Here is a 19,511-nt window from a genome sequence, read left to right on the forward strand (position 1 = left end):
CCTTTCGCGGCGGCCGTAAAGCACCGCCCGCCGCGGGGCGCGCAGGCGCGGGGCGGGGCTGGGGCCAGCAGGCACGAGCCACCCCGCCTGCCGGCAATCGGGGGCCTCTCGGCCCCGCCCCACCGGGAGACACAACACCCTCCCGGCGGTCGAACCCCGCCACGGAGTAAGATAAAACAAGGAAGACTTCGGCACGTCAGGTTTCAAATTTCTGTATTAAACCAAAAAGCTCGCATCACACACAAGTCAAAGACATCAAAACACTCCGCGGGCTCTAAGGCACCCCTGCCGCTCAGGGTGGGCAGCGAGAGGGCTCGAGGCCTCCGTGCTCGGGGCGCTCTCCGCAGCGGCGAGGGGCGGTGCGCTGACAGGCGATACTTGAGGTCCGGCTAGGCGATGGTTGGGTAATCCTCGCTGCAGGGACAGGCCTCGCAGGACAACGCACGGCAGCGGCATTGGGGGCATCAGGCAACGGAGCGTCCCCCCTGCTCAGCCTAGTGCAGAGGCGGTGAGGGAAAACCACGTCCAGCCTTCCGTTTCCAACAGGGCGTTCAGACCACTCGAGTTCAAGTGAGGCGGGGAGGGTGGCAATGATTAACAGAACTCTTTGCCGTTGTCTGTCAAACTGCATGTCACGTTCATAACCTGTGATCCTTATCAGACCAAAACACTGTGAAGTTAGCAGATTTTCTCGGGAAGAACGCCTAAGTATCCCCAGTTTTAATATGAAACAGCAGGAATATGGGAGAGTGCAAGGTAGGAGGAAACAGGATTTTCACATTAGCCTCTACTTTTTCTCCCTAGTGGATGGCTAAAGAAAGAAACCTGTCACCCTCTGCCATCCGTATTTGGTATTTGGAGAAGCACCTATCACCTGGATGCTTTTAAATCATCCCTTTTGAAATTAACATCCCTTGCTGTAGTTCATACAGCTTTCCATATTTCTGATGTATCAAGAACTCAAGGGCAACCTTCAGTTCCTCACAGATTATTCTGAAGTTATTTTAACTCTGAAAGACTACCAGTAATCAGTATTTAAAAAAAAAATAATTAAAAACGCCCTAATTTTGGTCATACAGAAGGAAACTCCATTCTACCCATGAAACAGCATCAACTCCAGAGCACAGAGGCTCAGGGAGCATTAAAGTCATGAGGTATATTATACTAAGTGTTAACTACAGGACAAAACTACATACCTTCAAAAGGTCTAATTCATTGCCAAAGAACAACCCCTCCAATCCCTGAAGTGGATTCCCCTAAGAAAAAGTAACTTCACAGGCTGCATGCATCCCTCTCTAGCTGCAGGTACAAACAGTGCACCAACTGCAACAAAATTATCACCAATATATTGGTACTGGACAGAAACTAGCTCAGAAAAAAGAAAAGTCTAAAAAAAAATCTAAAGTGCTTAAGGCAATTCTTCATATCCCCATTTACTAAAAAGAACTGGACTAGCTTTAGCAGCAAAAATTTGACATCTGTGCAAACTATTATATAACAATTTCATCCTTTAAGGGTAAAAAGTCACATGTTAAATTCATCTACAACATCAGTCAAACAAACTTGCAAGTCACAGTATGAAATACTTCAAGTTTCCTTCTAACTAAGTGTTAAAGAAAAATTACACTTTTACATTGTGCATATCAAATTTACCTTGCAGGTTGCACTACATCTTTCTAACAAAACCTCATAATTTAAATGCTCTTATGTAGGATTACAGATTACTCATGGTTCTTTCTCACTACACATAAACTTATTGTAAACATTCCCTTACTTTCCAAGAAGGGAAATTTAAATAGGAACTGTAGCTGAACACCCAAGATGAAGCCGATGACTGGGTAGCATGAACAGGTAATAGCCTGTTTCAATGTCTGTTTACCACAGTCATTCAATAGAACAAGTCTCAAACCAAGAGTGATCTGTCTTAACCCTCCTTTCCCTAAACACCACCAGGGTCCAAGCATGCAAGTCTCACTTCCTCACATACCACTGATTTCATAGCAGCTGAGCCCCTAAAACTCCTTTTACTCCCAGTAAAAAGGAAAGAAATGAGGAAGAAATATTTGAGATTACTACACAGACTATTTGGATCACAACATCTGTAGGTAATGTGAGAGCCAGATTCAGACACTTCATTTAAGAACCATGTCACCTTGCAGTATCTTTGTTTCAAGATCCAAACCACTAACCTGGCAGAGGAAGGTACATTTAAACTGGAAATTGTTTTGCACTTTCCTCTGCAAAAGAGATTACAGCTAACTTCATTCACAATGCAAGTATTTAGAGATGCTCAAGTTCCAGATATGAAAAGAACATTAAGGGCTCAACCATCCTGTCAATTTCATGATTTCTCAAGAGAAACAAAACTTTCTAAAGCAAGTTATTAAAATGATGAAGAAAATTTAAGTTTTCCACTGACCATCATAAAGAGTTTATTATGAGTCGTTTCAAGGAATTTCTCCTCCTCTTGAGAAATCTTGATAGACACAAAGGACCCATTGATACTAACAAGATTTAACATGATTAGATGGTCATATTTTTACAGACTAAAAAATACACAAAAGAAAGTACTTTGGCCCTGTAGGAAAGGAGCCAATTCACTATGGACCCTATCAGCATGAATTTGAAACAGTTTTCAGGTGATACTAGGAAAAAAACCTTCGGTTAGAAAACAGTTGATTCAAGTGTGTATCTGAAAATTATTTTTTCAAGGCTCCTGAACTTGATTAGAGGGAAGAAAGCAGATTTAAACACTCTGTAATACACCAGTAGTTCTCATTGAAAAGTTGAGATTTTCCATGAAGAATATAACATGATTATTTTTTAGCTCTCCCATGATCCTGAATCATTTGACTACTGCTACTAAGCTTCCAAGTAGGAGTTGAGATGATGGAACACCCAGGCTCACTTGATTTGTGAATGAAAATGTGTACAGAAGCAGATTGTATGTTAGCTGGCAAAGCATTTGCTCACCTTCCACTTTTTCCTTGCCCTTAAAAAGAGGAAGGCATTAAGTTGGAGACTATAAGGAGATTCTTTAGAATATGATCCTCTGAAAGCCAGTCTCATAGCCACATACACATGGCATATGGTACAAGCTAGCAAGTTAAGAGTGGATGCTATATATATTTAAGCTACCTTTCTGCTGGATAAAGACATCATGCAATTTCTTGATTTCTCTGGTTATCCAGAAAGTGCCAGGAATCCTCACCAGGCTAGTCAAAACAAGTAGAAAAAATGTGTGCCTGGGCTCAGAGGGTACTGCCCTATCACCAGGAATTTAGTGCTACTTCTGCTCAAAGCCAGCTTTGATAATGACACAGCTCTTGTGAGAGAAGTCTTAGCCAGCCTTGGAGCTGGCTTGAGAAAAAGGTGGAAGATATTTTAGCAATAGTATCCCGCCCCCATATTCTCTGGGGAGATACTTTTAAACTGAAGCTCTCACACCGTTGTTCCCAGCCTTGGCTGCATTGCAGCTTTGCTATTGGCAGACAAAGATTCAATTTGTCATTTACATCTGATGAACAATGTGAATTGCTGATTATCAAAATCCAGTTAGAATAATGCAACAAAATTGGAAAGCCAAGAGATAACCCCAAATTGACAGCTTCTGAGAAAGCAGTACCATGCTGTAGTTTTAAAAAAGCTCTGGATTTTTGGTTCTGAACCTCTTACCTGAAATACTTCCTAGCTCAATGGCTGTCTATCATAATGTGTCTTCACTATTTAAATATCTTTAAATTTTTACATTTTCTGTAATGTGTGATAAATGGAAGCTGAATTCTAAATATATATTTTAATTAGTTACTCATGGAAAACAGGAGGATTTTTTATCAGAAAAAAATCACGAACTGCTCTTACTGTTTCTCCATATTAGGCCTACAACTTCTTATAAAATTCTTTTGAAATCATACTGCTCTCATATTTTGCCAGGCTAGGCTAGCAAATCAATATTCTTTTGAAATACATTTTTGATATCACAAGTTCTAATGGGAAGCCCGGTAATAATAAAATATATAGTCAAGTAATTCATGTCAGGAGAGCTAATAAAATTGTATTGGTTATATTCTTCATAGAAAAATAATATTCATAACAAAATTAATATTCAAGTCCATAACAAAATGCTTAAATACAGTATTAGAAAAGTACATAGTTACAGCTCTTGATTTCTCCACTACCTTTTCAAATAGGCAACAGTTCAGTTTTCTGTCTGACATTTCTGGCTGGATTCACAGTAGGTTCCTAACATTTTAGCCCCAAACCTTTGCACTATCAGTACCCAGGCTTTAAACAGCAGTAGGTAGCAAACCCAGTTTAATCCAATGCTCACAAGCTTCTGTGAGTAGCAGCTACAAAAGACAAAAACCATTCAACAATAGAAGTGTTTAACAGACATTTCTAGGCAATATTGTTTAGGCTGCTTGTTGAACCACTCAACCCATTTTCATTTTTCTGGAGCGTTTTCACAGCACTTGGCACCTGCAATCCAGTACTCACTGTAAGCCCACCACACCAGATCTAAGGGAGAAAAAAAAAAAAATCAATAGTTTGAACGTTATGAAGTATCTACATCTCTCTTCTCCCATCCCACAATGGAACTAACAAAAAACTTATCCTGCAGATGTATTTGTCTTCTCTCTTGCTCTCTAGTCACAGCACGTTGTAAAACATCTTAAAAATTAGCTTCTGTGTGATTAAGTCCATAAAGTCTAAGAGCTTCACATACCATGCTTTATGACTCCACGTTTATAACCAAGTCTAAGATCTAATACTAAAAGACTTGGTCTTAGTAGGAAAACTTCTTGGAAGACCAATGTGTTAGCAGCAAGTACCTGAATGACAATGAAAAGCAATACTCTCACTATGCTAGTGTCTGAAAGCAGTGCTTAGTTTTAGTATGACACGGCAGAATTATGTCAATGTAAACATAGTACAAAAAGAATTAAGTTTTGAGAAGCTTCAGGGGTACAGGTGCCAATGACCTCTTTTCTACAACTGAGTTACATGAAAGAATGTATCTCCATGTTTGTGAATAAATTTGAGAGCTGTAATTAAGTAGCTTGTCATTTTTATTTTAACTGTTTAGGGGAACCCAAGTAGTATCTGTAAGACTGCTATCACTACGTGCCAGGGGATGTATGAGATGCAGACTAATAGGCTGAAGAGTGGTAAGCAAATGTATTGTTGGATGCCTTAGGAACTGACTTGAATGAGTCAGCCTTAGCATGCTAGAGGGCTGACTAATACATGTATCCCAACAGTTCTGAAGATATTATGTTCCCTGTATGTTGAAAAGGATCGGTAAGGCAACTTGCTTAGTCACCTCCAAATAAACCTGTACATCCAGCCAACAGTAGAAGTTCTGAAAGGAATTCTGTCTGATACAAGTGAAAAAATCAGATGTTTGGAAATGCTAGATGGAAGGCTGCCTGGACAAGTCACTACTTTTCCATTCCGCCTCCATGCCCAAAGGAATAACTTTACTAACCGGCCTAATCACGTTTTGAAATTACCACACTGTTTTCTATGGGCGAATTACAAGAGGCTAGAGATCCGTGCCTAGGCAGCTGGGTTGTTAATATGAATTAGCATGATAGCCTCCTCCAGATTCCTAAGTTTTCCCAGACCTATACCCAGGTCCCAAAGTACGATGCACTTTATGGCACCTTATAACGCAGCTGAGGCCTCCAAATTTAGTTACTTAAACACATTACTTAAATCATTAAAGGAAAACCAATTTGCAGTAACTAATCCTTTCCTTTTTTTGCAAGGTTTGAGTCTTCCGAATTGCAGCAAGTTTTCACTGATAATCTTAGAGCCACAGAAAAGTTATGCAGGCCAGTGAAATGACTGGCAAGAAAATCCTGTGAGCTTTTAAAGATTTGAAAGCTAGAGTCTTGTATCTCAGAGGGAAGCATTCGCTATTGTTCTGGCTCATGACACCTGCTCTGACAGCTCACAGCATCTTGGGCTCCTATCCGGATCAGCTTGTGTCAATTATTGTGGCAGGCTCACCAGCTACCACAATGTGCTATTAATTTACCATACAAAAATTAAATTACTTTTATTTACATAGCTAAGACATCCAGGTACAGATTTCTCCTACTGAAGTGCTATTACAAGCGCCACATAAAATAAAAAACAGTTAAACATTTTTTTGAATTATTAGTCAGCCAAAATCAGTGCTCCCAGTTTCCTCCTTTAAAAGGCAATTAAGTCTTCAGTAAACTGAATTCAGTGCTAGAAACTGAACAAGATTTTATAGATACTGACCATGAAGCCTGGTAATAATGGCTGGGTAAACTTTGTTCTGAAGGTGTGTAACAGCTCCTTTGAATTTGCGTTATAAAATGCAAGCTGACCTAAAAGAGGCAGAAAACAAGTTAAAATACATGTTTAAATACTACTGCTGTGCAACTTTTTGTAAAATTGATTCTTTTCCAGGGAAAGGTTTCCAGAACACACTCAATACAGACCATATGACTGAAAAATTCTCAGCTCTTCACATAGGTCCCACAATGAACCCAGGTCATTTGACATTACAAGCAGTATTGCACAAACAGCTTTAGGCCTTATTTTCGTAAGAGACTATACCAATCTGGAAGTAATATACTACTTTTGCCTTGTACTGCTTCAGCTTGATGCAGATAGCTAAGTTTTTAGCTAAATCTCCTGAGATTGTAACTTACCTCCATCAAAGTCACAGTATACTCCGATTCTATCTGGAACAGGTATATCTAGAGTCTTGGTTTTATTATTATGTTTTGCTGAAAATGTGGTTTGCAGCCAGTTGTTGATATGGATGCACCAGCTTGAACTAGTCTTTCCCAACTGGTCAAATTTCCCCAGGTTTCTATATGTTACTCCCACACTGTAGGATTTGCAGTCCTTCTGGGCTCTCACCTCCCAGTAATGCTGTCCGCTTTCAATAGCAGTGTCTCCTACCAAAACAAACCCACAAACATTTAGTTGCTATATTATTGCTATATTACCTTACAATGCTTGCTTCTTACAGGCGCCAGTAATGTCTTCTCTATTTTAAGGTGAAGGCTTAGAAATACAAAAATCTGAACTATAAGGAACCAAAAAAGTAATGTATAAGAAAATGGAATATAAATATAAAATAGACTAATGACACCATTTTTACCTACAGTCATTGAGACAGGATACGTTTAACATCAATTCACGGTTAACAGCAGTGAATGTCCATCACTAAGAGCTTCAACAGACTCAAAGACACTTGCTGTAGCACAAAGTTCTAGTGTTATATAGGCAAAACTACCTCTGTCCAGGACAGCATCAAGTACACAGCCTTGAACAATCACAAGTTTTCCCTCAAATTCTTACCTAATCTGCCCTTTGACAGCACTACACCTCTAACAGAGGTAAAAAGTTCACCTTACCCAACACGGTGTATGATTCACCAGTAAAATGATCTCTGCCACCCCTCGCTGAGGATCTTGTGCTAATAGGTATCCTCTTTGGAGACGGTGCACCACTTCTAAGAAGAAATGAACCGTTCAAGATTTAGATGCAATTACAGAAATGCACACTCAAACAAGTTTTCCCAAGTCAATTAGGGTGCAATAAACATATATAAGCTACTGAAATGACACATTAGTTCAGCCACTTAACACCTCTAAGAGTATGCATGCACAAGAACTGAGAAAGAAGAGATGACAGCCAGAAAAAATACAAAAGATTGTAACAAACAAATTCAGAGGCAGCTGAGAAAGGAAATGGGAGGAAATAAAAAGCAGATGTGTGGCCCACAGGTTGAATTAATGCCTGTATAAAACAGTGTTTTGCCTGTACTATGCAGAACCTTAGAGAATTTGTGTTTCTGGTCTCCCACATAAGCTTTCTAATAAGTCTTGTAGATCCAGCTACAACACTCAGGTAAGTATGAATACACTGTTGATATTCAATACCAAAATGTCTAATTTTCACTGCAATTTAAAGTGAATGGGAAAATAACATCAGCTGTGTTAAAGGTAGGTTTTTCAGCACATATATGGCTTGTATAAGCAATGACTGAAATACCAGCGAAAAGTATAACTCAATGAAGAATGAAAGGAATAAAACTGTGATAATTTTGTTTAAAAGTACATACACTGAAGATGATACAAAACCCAGGAGAAAATGAGACTTCCAGAGTTTAATGCATCACAACTCTGCTAAAAAAAATTATCAAACACCAACAGTATTTCGAAGGGTGGAGATTGTATTTGATTATATTAACTCTATCAAAGACTACAGAAAAGAAAATTATGTTAAAACACACTGTGCTGAGAAGCACACAGCAACTCCTCAAAAGTCATTATAAAATTTAAGAGTCTAATCCCAATCAAGAAAGGGTTAGATTTTCTAATCATACTTTTCAAAAGCATTCTCAGGAAGCAACAGCAAAATAAATGAAGACACACTTTGCTTTGGAGAATATTCTAATGAGCAATCAGTTGCATAAAAGAATAATTTTAATCTAATGAGGTTTTCCAAACATTTTATTTTATCTCCTTTAGGCCCTCAAAAATAATTCCTAGAAATTTAACCATTAAACAAAATTAAGGCTATTTGCAAATTACAGTGAATGTTAAACCTCAGTAGCCAGGGAATCACGTGTTTATTATTTTAAAGGCAATCAGTAGCAAAGAGTTTTACCTTCTCAAAAATAGCTATGCAGTTTAGAGTTTAATTTCATTGACAAAAAATTTAAAAAGTACAACGTAAGTCTCTGAAATACACGTGAGAAGTCATTTTCACATCCTCATGCTCTGTAGTTGTATTGGGTTTGCATGGCAAAGTTATGGTAGCTGACAGGCAACAGGGGAAAGTTCTGTGAGAGGCTGCTAGAAGCTTCCCCTTCTGTGCCACAGAGGCAGCGCCAGCTGGCTCCAAGACAGATCCGCCACTGGCCAAGGCCAAGCCAACTAGCGATGGTGGTAGCACCTCTGGGATAACAGATTTAAGAAAGGGGGAAAAAAAACCCCAACCCTGGGCAACTGTAGATGGAGAGGAGTGAGGATACGTGAGAGAAACAACCCTGCAGACACCCAGGTCAGTGAAGAAGGAAGGCGAGGAGGTGCTCCAGGCACCCGAGCAGAGATTCCCCTGCAGTCCATGGTGAAGACCATGGTGAGGTTGGCTGTCCTCCTGCAGCCTACGGAGGTCCATGCTGGAGCACATGTCCACCTGACGCCCATGGAAGACTCCACACCAGAGCAGGTGGATATGCCCAAAGGAGGTTGTGACCACATGGGAAGTCCACGCTGCCGCAAGCCCCTGGCAGGACCTGGGGCCTCATGGAGAGAAGAGCCCCCACTGGAGCAGGTTTGCTGGCAGGACTTGTGACCCCACAGGGGACACAAGCTGGAGCAGTCTGTTCCTGAAGGACCACACCCCATGGAAGGGACCCAGGCTGGAGCAGTTCATGAAGAACTGCAGCCTGTGGGAAGGACTCACATTGGAAAAGTTTATGGAGGACTGTCTCCTGTGGGAAGGACAGGAGCAGGGGAAAAGTATGAGGAGTCCTCCCCCTGAGGAGGAATGAGCAGCAGAGACAACGTGTGATGAACTGACTGCAACCCCCATTCCCCATCCCCCTGCACCACTGGGTGAGAGCACGTAGAGAAAAGGGGGAGTAAACTTAAGCCTGAGAAGAAGGGAGGGGTGGAGGGGAAGGTGTTTTTAACATTTGGTTTTATTTCTCATTATCCTACTCTGATTTGACTGGTAATAAATTAATTTACTCAAGTCTGTTTGCCCATGTTGGTAACTTGTGAGTGATCTCTCCCTGTTCTGATCTTGACTCACATGCCTTTTTTTAGTATTTTCTCTCCCCTGTCCAGTTGAGGAGGGGAGTGAGAGAGTGGCTTTGGTGGGCACTTGGTGTCCAGCCTGGGCCAACCCACCACAGTAGTCTATCATACATTAGCCTTAGAGGAGTTCCTACACACAAAATAAAGTTTTCTCTCCAACTTTTCCTTCAGCTACGATTTGGTAAAGCTAATTGCTACTTAAATGTCAAGTAATACAGTGAAGTTTAGCTTGTTTCCTTTCAACACTGATTTCAAGTTTTCTGGAATTGTTCTCAAACATGATTTCATAAGGGGTTAGAAAATGTCCCTGTTGCCTAATATCTTCATGAAAATAAAGTCACATGGGAATCAAAAGCTGAGTGGTGTTAAGCTGTCATACCATAAGTATGCTAGAATCTTTGGTTCATCTTCATGACTAAGTTTGTTTTATTACAGTTACAGAAATTACAAGAAATCACTGATTAAAGGTTGTCTACTTTAGCATCACCATGTAGCATATAAATTTGCTAGTACTGATCAGAAGACAGCTAGGCTTCTAAATTGCTTCCAAGAGTTGTATGAAGGGGGTAAGTTTATATTGTGCAAGTGCACCACATCAAATGCTTTTTAATTTTGTTAACATGCAGGAAGCTGTAGTTTACTTACCAAAGAAAAAGGTAACAAGTGATAGCATGAAAAAAAAGCAAAGCCAAGAATTAAAGCATAATTTCAGGGGAAGCCATCACTCTTTGCAGATTCCATCCTCCTTCAAGTGCATCAGAGACCATTCACTCACACTTCCAACAAAAGTTGCTGAAATTTTTCTATTAGATTCAGTATAAATGAGTTATGCAGAAAGCAATGTGGCCATTTAGAGAATCACCAAAAGAAAAATGCAGGTGCTTTGCTAGTATTTTCTCAAAGTTAGGAAGGCATTAAAAGGTCCTCAGTATCTTTTGAGTCATCTGTAAATGGCTACTGCATGTGCTTTGTCCCCTCAAAATCTAACAGCCTTTAACAGTTCAGACAACAACATTAAATATTTGGCATAAAAGTTTGAGAAAACAGTTGGTTTCACTTTTTCCCAGTGCTTAAGTCTCCCTTCCAATAGGGAAAGGTAGGAAATTTTATAGCAGAAAGTCAGTTTGGTGCCCATTTTCCAATACAGCAATTCCAACAATGGTCTTCATTAGCTACTATAGTAACTGATGCATTTCTTCCACTGTTCAGTGACCAGGTATTCTCATCTTATGGTTAGGATTGTTGCCTACAGCACTGCAGTTAGTCTCAGTTTTCTTATCCATTTCAGCAAGTAAAACATATTCCGAGCAGTAAGTATTCTTTTTTGGAGAAGAAAGGTCAAAGGAGGATATCAGGAGTTATCCAGAGGCCTTTTTCTAGTTTAACAAATATGTTACAGATCATTATGCATTTAATTGCCATTGTGTCTTTCCAAACCCTTGAAAGCTGCATATTTGATGTTTAAAACAATTATACTGCAACTTTTTCCACCAACTATGGAGCTAACTTCAAATTTTCCCTCTAATGTAGACAATGTTGTATCAAAGCTCATCTAAATCTCCTCCTAAAAAAGGTCAGCCTGAGAGGCAAAGCTGAACATGTGACTATGTCCTTCTACCAAACAAAAGGCCAGACCTAGGGAAGTTCTCTACTGGCAACTACAGACCAAGGCATAAGGCTCCCAGGGTTTGTTGAGCAAGTAGCAATACCTCCAAAACAGTTTTAAAACTTAGTTTAGCAGAAATTGATATGCTTTCTGTAGGAGAACTATTGACACTGCACAGCTTCAAGAGCTTGTTTTGCCTACACAACTTTTCTTTACTGCTGATCTCAAGCCAAATATATATCCACCTGATGTATAAATACTGAGAAGTAAAACTTACAAGAAATTAGGAACCTGGGCATTTGTTTTGGTCCCACAACTTCTAAACCAGTGAAAAAGAGCAAGACAGCAAAAACAGGAGAAGTAATATCTCAAACAGGATGTTTATTGGAAAAGTGATGAAAAAAAATTACACTGAAAAACACAGTTGCACAAGGAATAGGAGAATATTTTAGCTGCCTTTACATATCAAGAGAGGCACTCATTTGAACAATTGGTTCCGCAAGTAGAATTGCCATGAATTTTTTTTTTTACTTCATCCTCTTTGAAAGTATAAACACATTTATTTCTTTTCCTCTGATGTCTACTAACAGCTATAGCACAAGTTCAGAGGCAAAAAAGTTTTCAGATTCAAAAATAAGAACTAAAAAAATTAAGTTCTCAGAAAGGAACTCCTTACTGCATTTGTAAAAAACTTAGTGTGCCATCATGTGCCAGAAGGTTAAGTAAGCATCAGTATATCTGTAAGTAACAGGGATCTTTGTATCTACACTAGAATACATAATGCTCTTCCAATCACTGCAAATCAGGTCTCCCACACACTAGGATGCATCCTTCCAGGAAGACTGTTTTCCAGTCACTGGAGAATATATACATAATCTCTATTTGTATTTACAAATTAAGCTTCAAAATAATTTTAAAAAGCATACATGTACTATTACTGATAAAGGCTATTAGATTTATTTCTTACTACAAGCATAGGAAAGTAGCACAGATTCCCAACAAAACTAGGTGCAAGATCCTAGGAATAAGAGGTATATTATCACCTTCTATTGCTCTTCAGCAGAGGATTCTGGCCACTGTCGACAGAAATAAGTAGTCATTAAACAACTGTTCTATTACTACAGTAAATTATCCCCATTTTTAAGATGTCACTAAAACTTACTACCATGCTTTTGGCAGTATATGCCTATAAGGAAGTTATTTGTTCATACATTATCTCAAGTGGTACTCTTTATACCGAAAATGGCATGTTAAAGTCAATTACTTGTCTCTGAGGAAGAACTAGCCACTTTGTGGACAAGGCAAGAGCAATGGACACTGTTCACACCTTGACTTCAGCAAGGTTTTTGACCCATTCCCACACAGTATCCCCAAACCTCAAGAGGTGAGATATAGACTGGATAGTGTGCCATAAGCTGTGTAGAGATCCAGTCGACCACCAGGCTCACAGCTATGGATAGCATTCTCCAGATGAGAGAATCCCACACAATAGGACAGGTTGGGGGACAGCTGAAGAAAAAGCAATTCTGCAGAAAAGCAGCTGGGAGCCTTGGTAGACAACAGGAGCTGACAACAGGTGGACAACAACAGTTGGACAAGCTGCATTGTGCCCTTGTGGCAGAGGTGGCCAACCACATCCTGGGCTGTAGCAGCAGGACAGCAACCAGGAGGCCAAGGCAAGCAACTGCTCCTCTTCATTTGGCACTTGTTGACTGAGCCTGAAGTCCTGTGTCCAGGTTTGGGCTCCTCAGGTGTATGTATACACTGACACACTAGAGTAAGTCCAGTGGCAGGCCAGCACAACAATTAAGGGATGGGCGCACAAGACAATTAAGTTTGCTCAGCCACAGGAAAACAAGAGTTAATTGTTGTCTTTAACGACATAATAGGAAGGTACAGAGAAGATCAAGCCAGGCTTTTCTCGGAGGGGTGCACACTGATAGCTGAGAGGCACCTGGTACTCATTGCACCACAGGAAATTCCAGTCAGATATCAGGATATTCCTCCCCCCCCCGGCAAGAAGGTGACCTGGAATAGAGGCCCAGCAAGTTAACACATTCCTCATCCTTGCATATATTCAAGGCTCAGCCAGAGCAGACTGATCTATTGATGTTCTTCCAACTATATTTATTCAGTTATTCTGAATAGCCCATATCTAAGTGCGTAACACTCACCAATCCACCAAGAATCCTGTTGAAATTACTTGAGCACTCTTCCTAAATGAGTTAGTTAGTAAATATGTTTGTGGCTGCCACTTTTACAAGAGTTATGTTCCATCCTATCTGGTTTGCTTTATTGGTACCTTTTCCTCACCAATGAGGATTATGAGATAACCAATTCAAACCAATAGTACCAATTTTATTTAATCTTAGCTTTTTCAAAAGAGCAAAGCAGCCAGCTCTTTCCTGTTGCTTTGTTGGTTTTTTTTTACATTAGAGAAGATGTCCATTCACTAGTATTGACCTGCAACATTACTAAACATAGAATTACATCTGTTGCTTGCCGATGTTTACCTTATCTACTGTATTGGGTTTAAGCAGCAAGGTTTTGGTAGCTGGGGGGCTGCAGTGATGGCTGCAGTGAGAATTTGCCAGAAGCTGCCCCCACGTCAGATAGAGCCAGTGCCAGCCGGCTCCCAGACAGACCTACCGCTGGCCAAAGCTGAACCAACCAGTGACAGTGGTAGTGCCTCTGTGATCACATATTTAAGAAAGGGCAAAAACTGCTGTGCAAGAGCAGCTGGAAGAGATGAGTGAGAATATAGCCACCCTGCAGCCTGTGGAAGACCCCATGACACAGCAGGTGAACAGACCCTGAAGGAAGTTGCAGCCCATGGAGACTCCACGCTGGAGCAGGTTTGCTGGCAGCAGCCACAGCCCTGTGTGGGACCTACACTGGAGTAGTCGGTTCCTGAAGGACTGCACCCCATGGGAAGGGTACAGGCTGGAGCAGGTTGTGAAGGACTGCAGCTCATGGAGTACTTTAAGTACTGGAAGGCTGCAATAAGGTCTCCCCAGAGCCTTCTCTTTTCCAGGCTGAACAACAACTCCATGGGAAGGACTGTCTCCCTTGGGTGGGACTCCATGCTGGAGCAAGGAAAGAGTGTGAGGAGGAAGGAACAGCAGTGACAATGCATGATGAACTCACTGCAATCTCCACTCCCTGACCCACTGCACTGCTCGAGGGGAGGAGGTAAAGAAGTCGGGAGACCAAAGTGGGGCCTGGGAACGGTATTTTAAGACTTGTTCTTATTTCTTATTATCTTACTCTAACTTTTGATTGGCAATAAAATAATTTAAAATTTCCCCAACTTGAGTCTGTTTTGCCCTGTGACGGTAACTGTGGAGTGATCTCTCCCTGTCCTTATCTCAACCCATGAACCTTTCGTCATATTTTCACTCCCACAGTCCATGTGAGGAGGGGAAGCAATAGAGCAGCTTGGTGGGCACCTGGTAGCTAGCCAAGGTCAACCCACCACATCTACAAGTTGTTTCAGTACCTTGAATGATACAGTAACTAAAAATGTATTTTTAAAATAATCATTTCCTATTTAATGATTAAGACACATTTCTAATAGCTTCCATAAATAGCCTCCACATCTGTGTGACAGGGGAAGGGAAATAAAAAAATTAAATTTTTTTCCAGAGAAAGATTTCTGAATGAAAATTCCTTTGGTGTCCCACTTTGTCCTACTCAAATGCTTTGATTCCTCCCTGCCCTCTTCCCTTAAAATGTCAGAATGAGACATGCAGACAACGTCAACATTTACGAAACAGAGTTCTTACCTGCTTTTATTTTCCTTCCCTTTTATTTTTTCTTGGCCTTTGCCTCCAGTAGCATCCCATTCAACATAGGTATCTTCAACTTTCAAGTTCAGGTGAGATGAAGTACTGTCCAAACTGAACACAAATGCTGGTCAAGACAAAATGCAAAACAGTGAAATGATATAATGCTCTCTCCCAACAGTGGCTATTCATAGAAAATTATAGAAGCAGTAGTAAAATTGTAGTAGAGCACTATTCAATTTAATAGAAACATCAGCTTTTTAGTTAGGAAGCCACCATTCTCAGACAAACCTATTTCTAACATGATGTCTTAATAACTTTAGCAATTTGGAGCTCCGTATTTTTAATATTGACAGTGATTAGAATAAAAGTCAAAAAATCCTTTTCAGCACCTTCTGTTTACCAAAAGCTATTACCTGTCACATGCTAAGTACCAATAACCAGTCAACTACACCAACTAATGTTTAGATGCCCTAAGAATCCTACCGATGCTCAGCCACAATGTTCATCATCGTTTGCTATATGTTGACATGATGTAGTGGCACATAATACTGTCAATCCACAGTTCAAAATAGTCAATGTCAAGCTCTGTTGCAGAAAGTTAACATCACTACCTCATTTTTAGTGTCTGAATGCTAGAAGGACAGCTTTGTGCCAATAAATTGTTTACAAAAATGGTTGTCTTCTTTTTCACTTAGGACAGCAGTGCTCATGCAGAAGCAGATTTAATGTGCTGTTCTGCCTTCACATATGAACTTTTAAGTGCCGGGTTTACACTACATCTAAGTTTAGAGGCTTTCAAGTTTTACCTTTGGTTTCCAGAGTCACAGGATCGGAGTATTCCCCTGCCACAGCTTTGTTGCAAGCTTGTACTCTAAGGTTCATGTATTTTGTGTCAAATTTCAGACCTAAAAAGTCAACGTTTAAAAACTTGAATTGCTATTAATTTCTGATAATTTTTACAAGACTAAGATCTACTCCATGTAGCTGTCTTCCATTTGTCTCGTTCTGCAAAAAACAAGCTTAAATATCAGTGTGATCATCATTTAACACGTTTTTGTTTTTTGTTTTTTTTTTTACAAAATTTCAAATTCAAAATAAAAGGTAGAGCCATTACGTACAAAGCACCTAAGACTAATGTGAAACAATGGAAACTTCATTACATGCAGGAAAACGTGTATTTTGCAAAACTTCCACACATAAAGAGTTCATATCAATATTCTTGGTTTTGAAGTATAAAAAAAAAAACTTTACCTGATAATGTATATTCAGTAGCTTTAATATAGTCTATTAGTTCCCAACGCTGTTCATCTTTTACTCGAGGAAGCCCATCAAAGTTGGTTTTCCTATACTCCAGTACAAAATGATCAATTCTACTGTCTTCTTCAGGCATTCTCCATGATACTGTTACACAGTTATCAGCAACCAGACATGCTGCTAGATCTATCTCTGGGGCTTTAGGGACTGCAGAAAAACAAATATACAGATTAGTTTAAAAAAGAGAATGGACCGAACATTAATTTGTTCTCGTTCAATTTATAGATTTCAGAAGGTGCCCTTGGCCCAGTAACACTCATTCCTTTTAGAGGATCTATTCCATTAGGAAAGCACAATAGAAGACAAGGCATATCACTTAACATGCATTTTACAAAATTATAAATTCGCATTAGCTCTCTAGATCTTTTGATGCAAATGTGAACATTTGCATCACGTTTTCCAGATGTTAGTTTTGTCAGTAAGTTGGGCTGATCCCCTTCTGGAAGCAGTAAGAAGGACATGCTAGAATAAAGTGGACTTAAAATTATGAACCTACTGTTAGAATAACACTACAAAGGAAGAACATTAAGAAGCAAACTTATTTCTGAGTCTTTGGAAGGCAAGTACAGCTGCAGCCCTCAGATAGTATCACTTAAGTTTACTTCCACCACTACAGAAAACTAACAGTGTAGCTGTTTCCACCAGCCAGTCAGCAGACTCCTTTTTATCCCTTGTCTTGAAAGAAGGAGAAAGAATTCCTAAGACTCACTAAAGACAGAAGTTTTGTTTACACACAATAGAAATCTATTTCCATGAAATCAAAGAGCACTTAAGTCACAGGAAAACTTTTTTTTCAAAAGACAATATGTACATACTCTTTGTAGTGTCCAAAGAGCATTCGAGGAAGACTTTTACTGGAGGAAGTGCAAGGATGTTTTATTGTCTGCAGTTTTTGGAGGAAGGATCTGCAAAAGCTTTTCCTTTGTTTCAGCATTCACAAAAGCTTGAAATAGATCTAACATTGACCTGCAAGTCAATGTATCTAGCAGGAACATCCAAAAAGTACAATACTGATGCATCTGTGGCAGCAAGAAACGTGCAGATTTTGTCAAAAATCATCCATTTTCCTAACACTCAACCCCTTAACTGTGTTGTTCCATATAGCTATGTCCCAGTGCCCAAGTCCTAATTACATACAGGTTGCCTTTATGCAGCTGAAACAACTATTTCTTGAACAGATTGTTAGCCATGATTCGCCTCCACAATGACAGATGACAATCAGTATCACATGAATTATGGTTGAGTCATTTAGAGATGTGTAATTTTACCACCTAGATACAAACACCTTCCAGCTACAGCAGGTCCACTTGAAGCAGAAGGCCCAGTTTGCTTTATGCACACTACTTCTCACCTTTCCTTCATGATCTCTTCAAAGTTTTTAACTCAGCACTACCAAAACACGCCCTTTTACCCCTCTAATCCCTGCATTTTATGCCAACCAGGAATTACAGAGAAATGGGTCATATAGGATTAAAATGCTTTAGAACAAATAAGCAGCACAGAGAAGACTGTAAACAAGAGTATTCAAGTCTGTACTGGTTTTGGCTGGGACAGAGTTACATTTCTTCATGGAAGTTTGTACAGTGCTATGCTTTGGATTTGTGATGAAAACAGTTTTGATAATACAGGGGTTTAGTTACTGCTACACAGCATCAAGGCTTTTTCTGCTTCTCACACCACCCACCAGTGAGCAGGCTGGAGGTGCACAAGAAGCTGGGAGAGGACACAGCTGGAACAGCTGACACTAACTGACCAAAGGGATATTCCATACCATATGGCCTTATGCTCAGCAATAAAAGCTAGGGGAAGAAGGAGGGAAGGGGGGGAGCAGGAGGGGAGGAGGAAGAACAACAGGGGACATACAGAATTATGGTATTTTGTCTTCCCAAGTAACCATTAAGTACGATGGAGCCCTGCTTTGCTGGAGATGGCTGAACACCTGCCTGCTGATGGGAAGTAGTGAATGAATTCACTTATGCACACAGCTTTTGCTTTACCTATTAAACTGTCTATCTCAAATCAAAAGTTTTCTCACTTTTACCCTTCTGATTCTCTTCCCCATCCCACCATGGTGGGAGCAGGGAGTGAGCAAGCAGCTGTGTGGTGCTTAGCTGCCTGCCAGGGTTAAACCACGACAAATTCTCAAGTATTAATACCATCCATTTACCATCAAATTTCAAAGACATCCAACAATAATTTCAAAATATTATCAGTAAGATCCCTTCTTGAGCAAAAGCAAAATTAAGATAAGGACAAGTATTTCATAACTTATATGTGTAAGTTTAGCCAATTATTTTTGTCATGGTATAAGATACCAGATAAAGAGTTATCCACGTGTTTGGAGTAACCAAGCCTTCAGCATAATTATGGCAAGCACTGTTCAAATGCCTGCATTACCACAACACCAAACCTGCTTTCAACTTCCCACACTTCACTCCAGTGTGCCAACAGGTGCCCCTTTTGACTCCTCACACACACACTCACTCTTGGGTGCTTCCTTTTCCCTCAGGCTTGACCCCAGGTTTCACAAAGCAGAATCTCTGACATGACATGCACCAGACAAATTTATTAAGTGGTACAGCAGTGAAAAACAGCTTGAGCTGAGTACCTCCAGAGAGGGACCCCAAACAAAAGAATCTCTGGGCAATTATACACTTACAATGTGAAGTTCCCCTCCCCTCATGAGACTGTTTGGTCCAACTGGAGTATTTGGGTCTGGGGTCTCCTTGTTCCTCACTGGATCCTTTCACTGTCTCCAGGCAAGCTGTTCTTTTTCTTCCCTTGAGGAGGCAACTTCTGCCGATTGATGTGGCTATCTTATCTTTCTAATTTACACCGGTTTCAGGGCCTTCCCTCATGTAACTAAGTAAGAGTTCACTATTGGTATCTAGGTGAAAGTTCACAGCTTGCAGCCTGAGGCTTTTTACTAACACTATACAATGGATTCCATATGCACTAGGAAGTGACTCCTATAACAATTAGTAT

The 19,511-nt window shown here is 40.2% G+C and overlaps 1 protein-coding gene across 2 annotated transcripts in view; it reads right to left on the reverse strand.

Annotated features, from left to right (window-relative positions):
- Window positions 1–4,174: 4,174 nt before the first annotated feature.
- Window positions 4,175–19,511, reverse strand: part of FSD1L (fibronectin type III and SPRY domain containing 1 like) — a gene marked incomplete at its 5' end in the record, with an annotated part of 30,604 nt that continues 15,267 nt past the window's right edge. Inside the window, 8 exons of one of the 2 annotated variants that reach the window (XM_082013220.1) lie at window positions 4,175–4,518; window positions 6,274–6,362; window positions 6,690–6,941; window positions 7,404–7,501; window positions 12,468–12,500; window positions 15,210–15,336; window positions 16,019–16,117; window positions 16,464–16,673. In XM_082013220.1, coding sequence (XP_081869346.1) covers window positions 4,399–4,518; window positions 6,274–6,362; window positions 6,690–6,941; window positions 7,404–7,501; window positions 12,468–12,500; window positions 15,210–15,336; window positions 16,019–16,117; window positions 16,464–16,673 — 1,028 coding nt within the window. In that variant the 3' untranslated portion in view covers window positions 4,175–4,398. The remainder of the gene's footprint in view (window positions 4,519–6,273; window positions 6,363–6,689; window positions 6,942–7,403; window positions 7,502–12,467; window positions 12,501–15,209; window positions 15,337–16,018; window positions 16,118–16,463; window positions 16,674–19,511) is intronic. The other variant, XM_082013221.1, reaches the window with a different exon arrangement.

The sequence above is a fragment of the Phaethon aethereus genome (assembly GCF_964289735.1).
Source record: "Phaethon aethereus genome assembly, chromosome: Z".
In the NCBI taxonomy this organism is placed as follows: Eukaryota; Metazoa; Chordata; class Aves; order Phaethontiformes; family Phaethontidae; genus Phaethon; species Phaethon aethereus.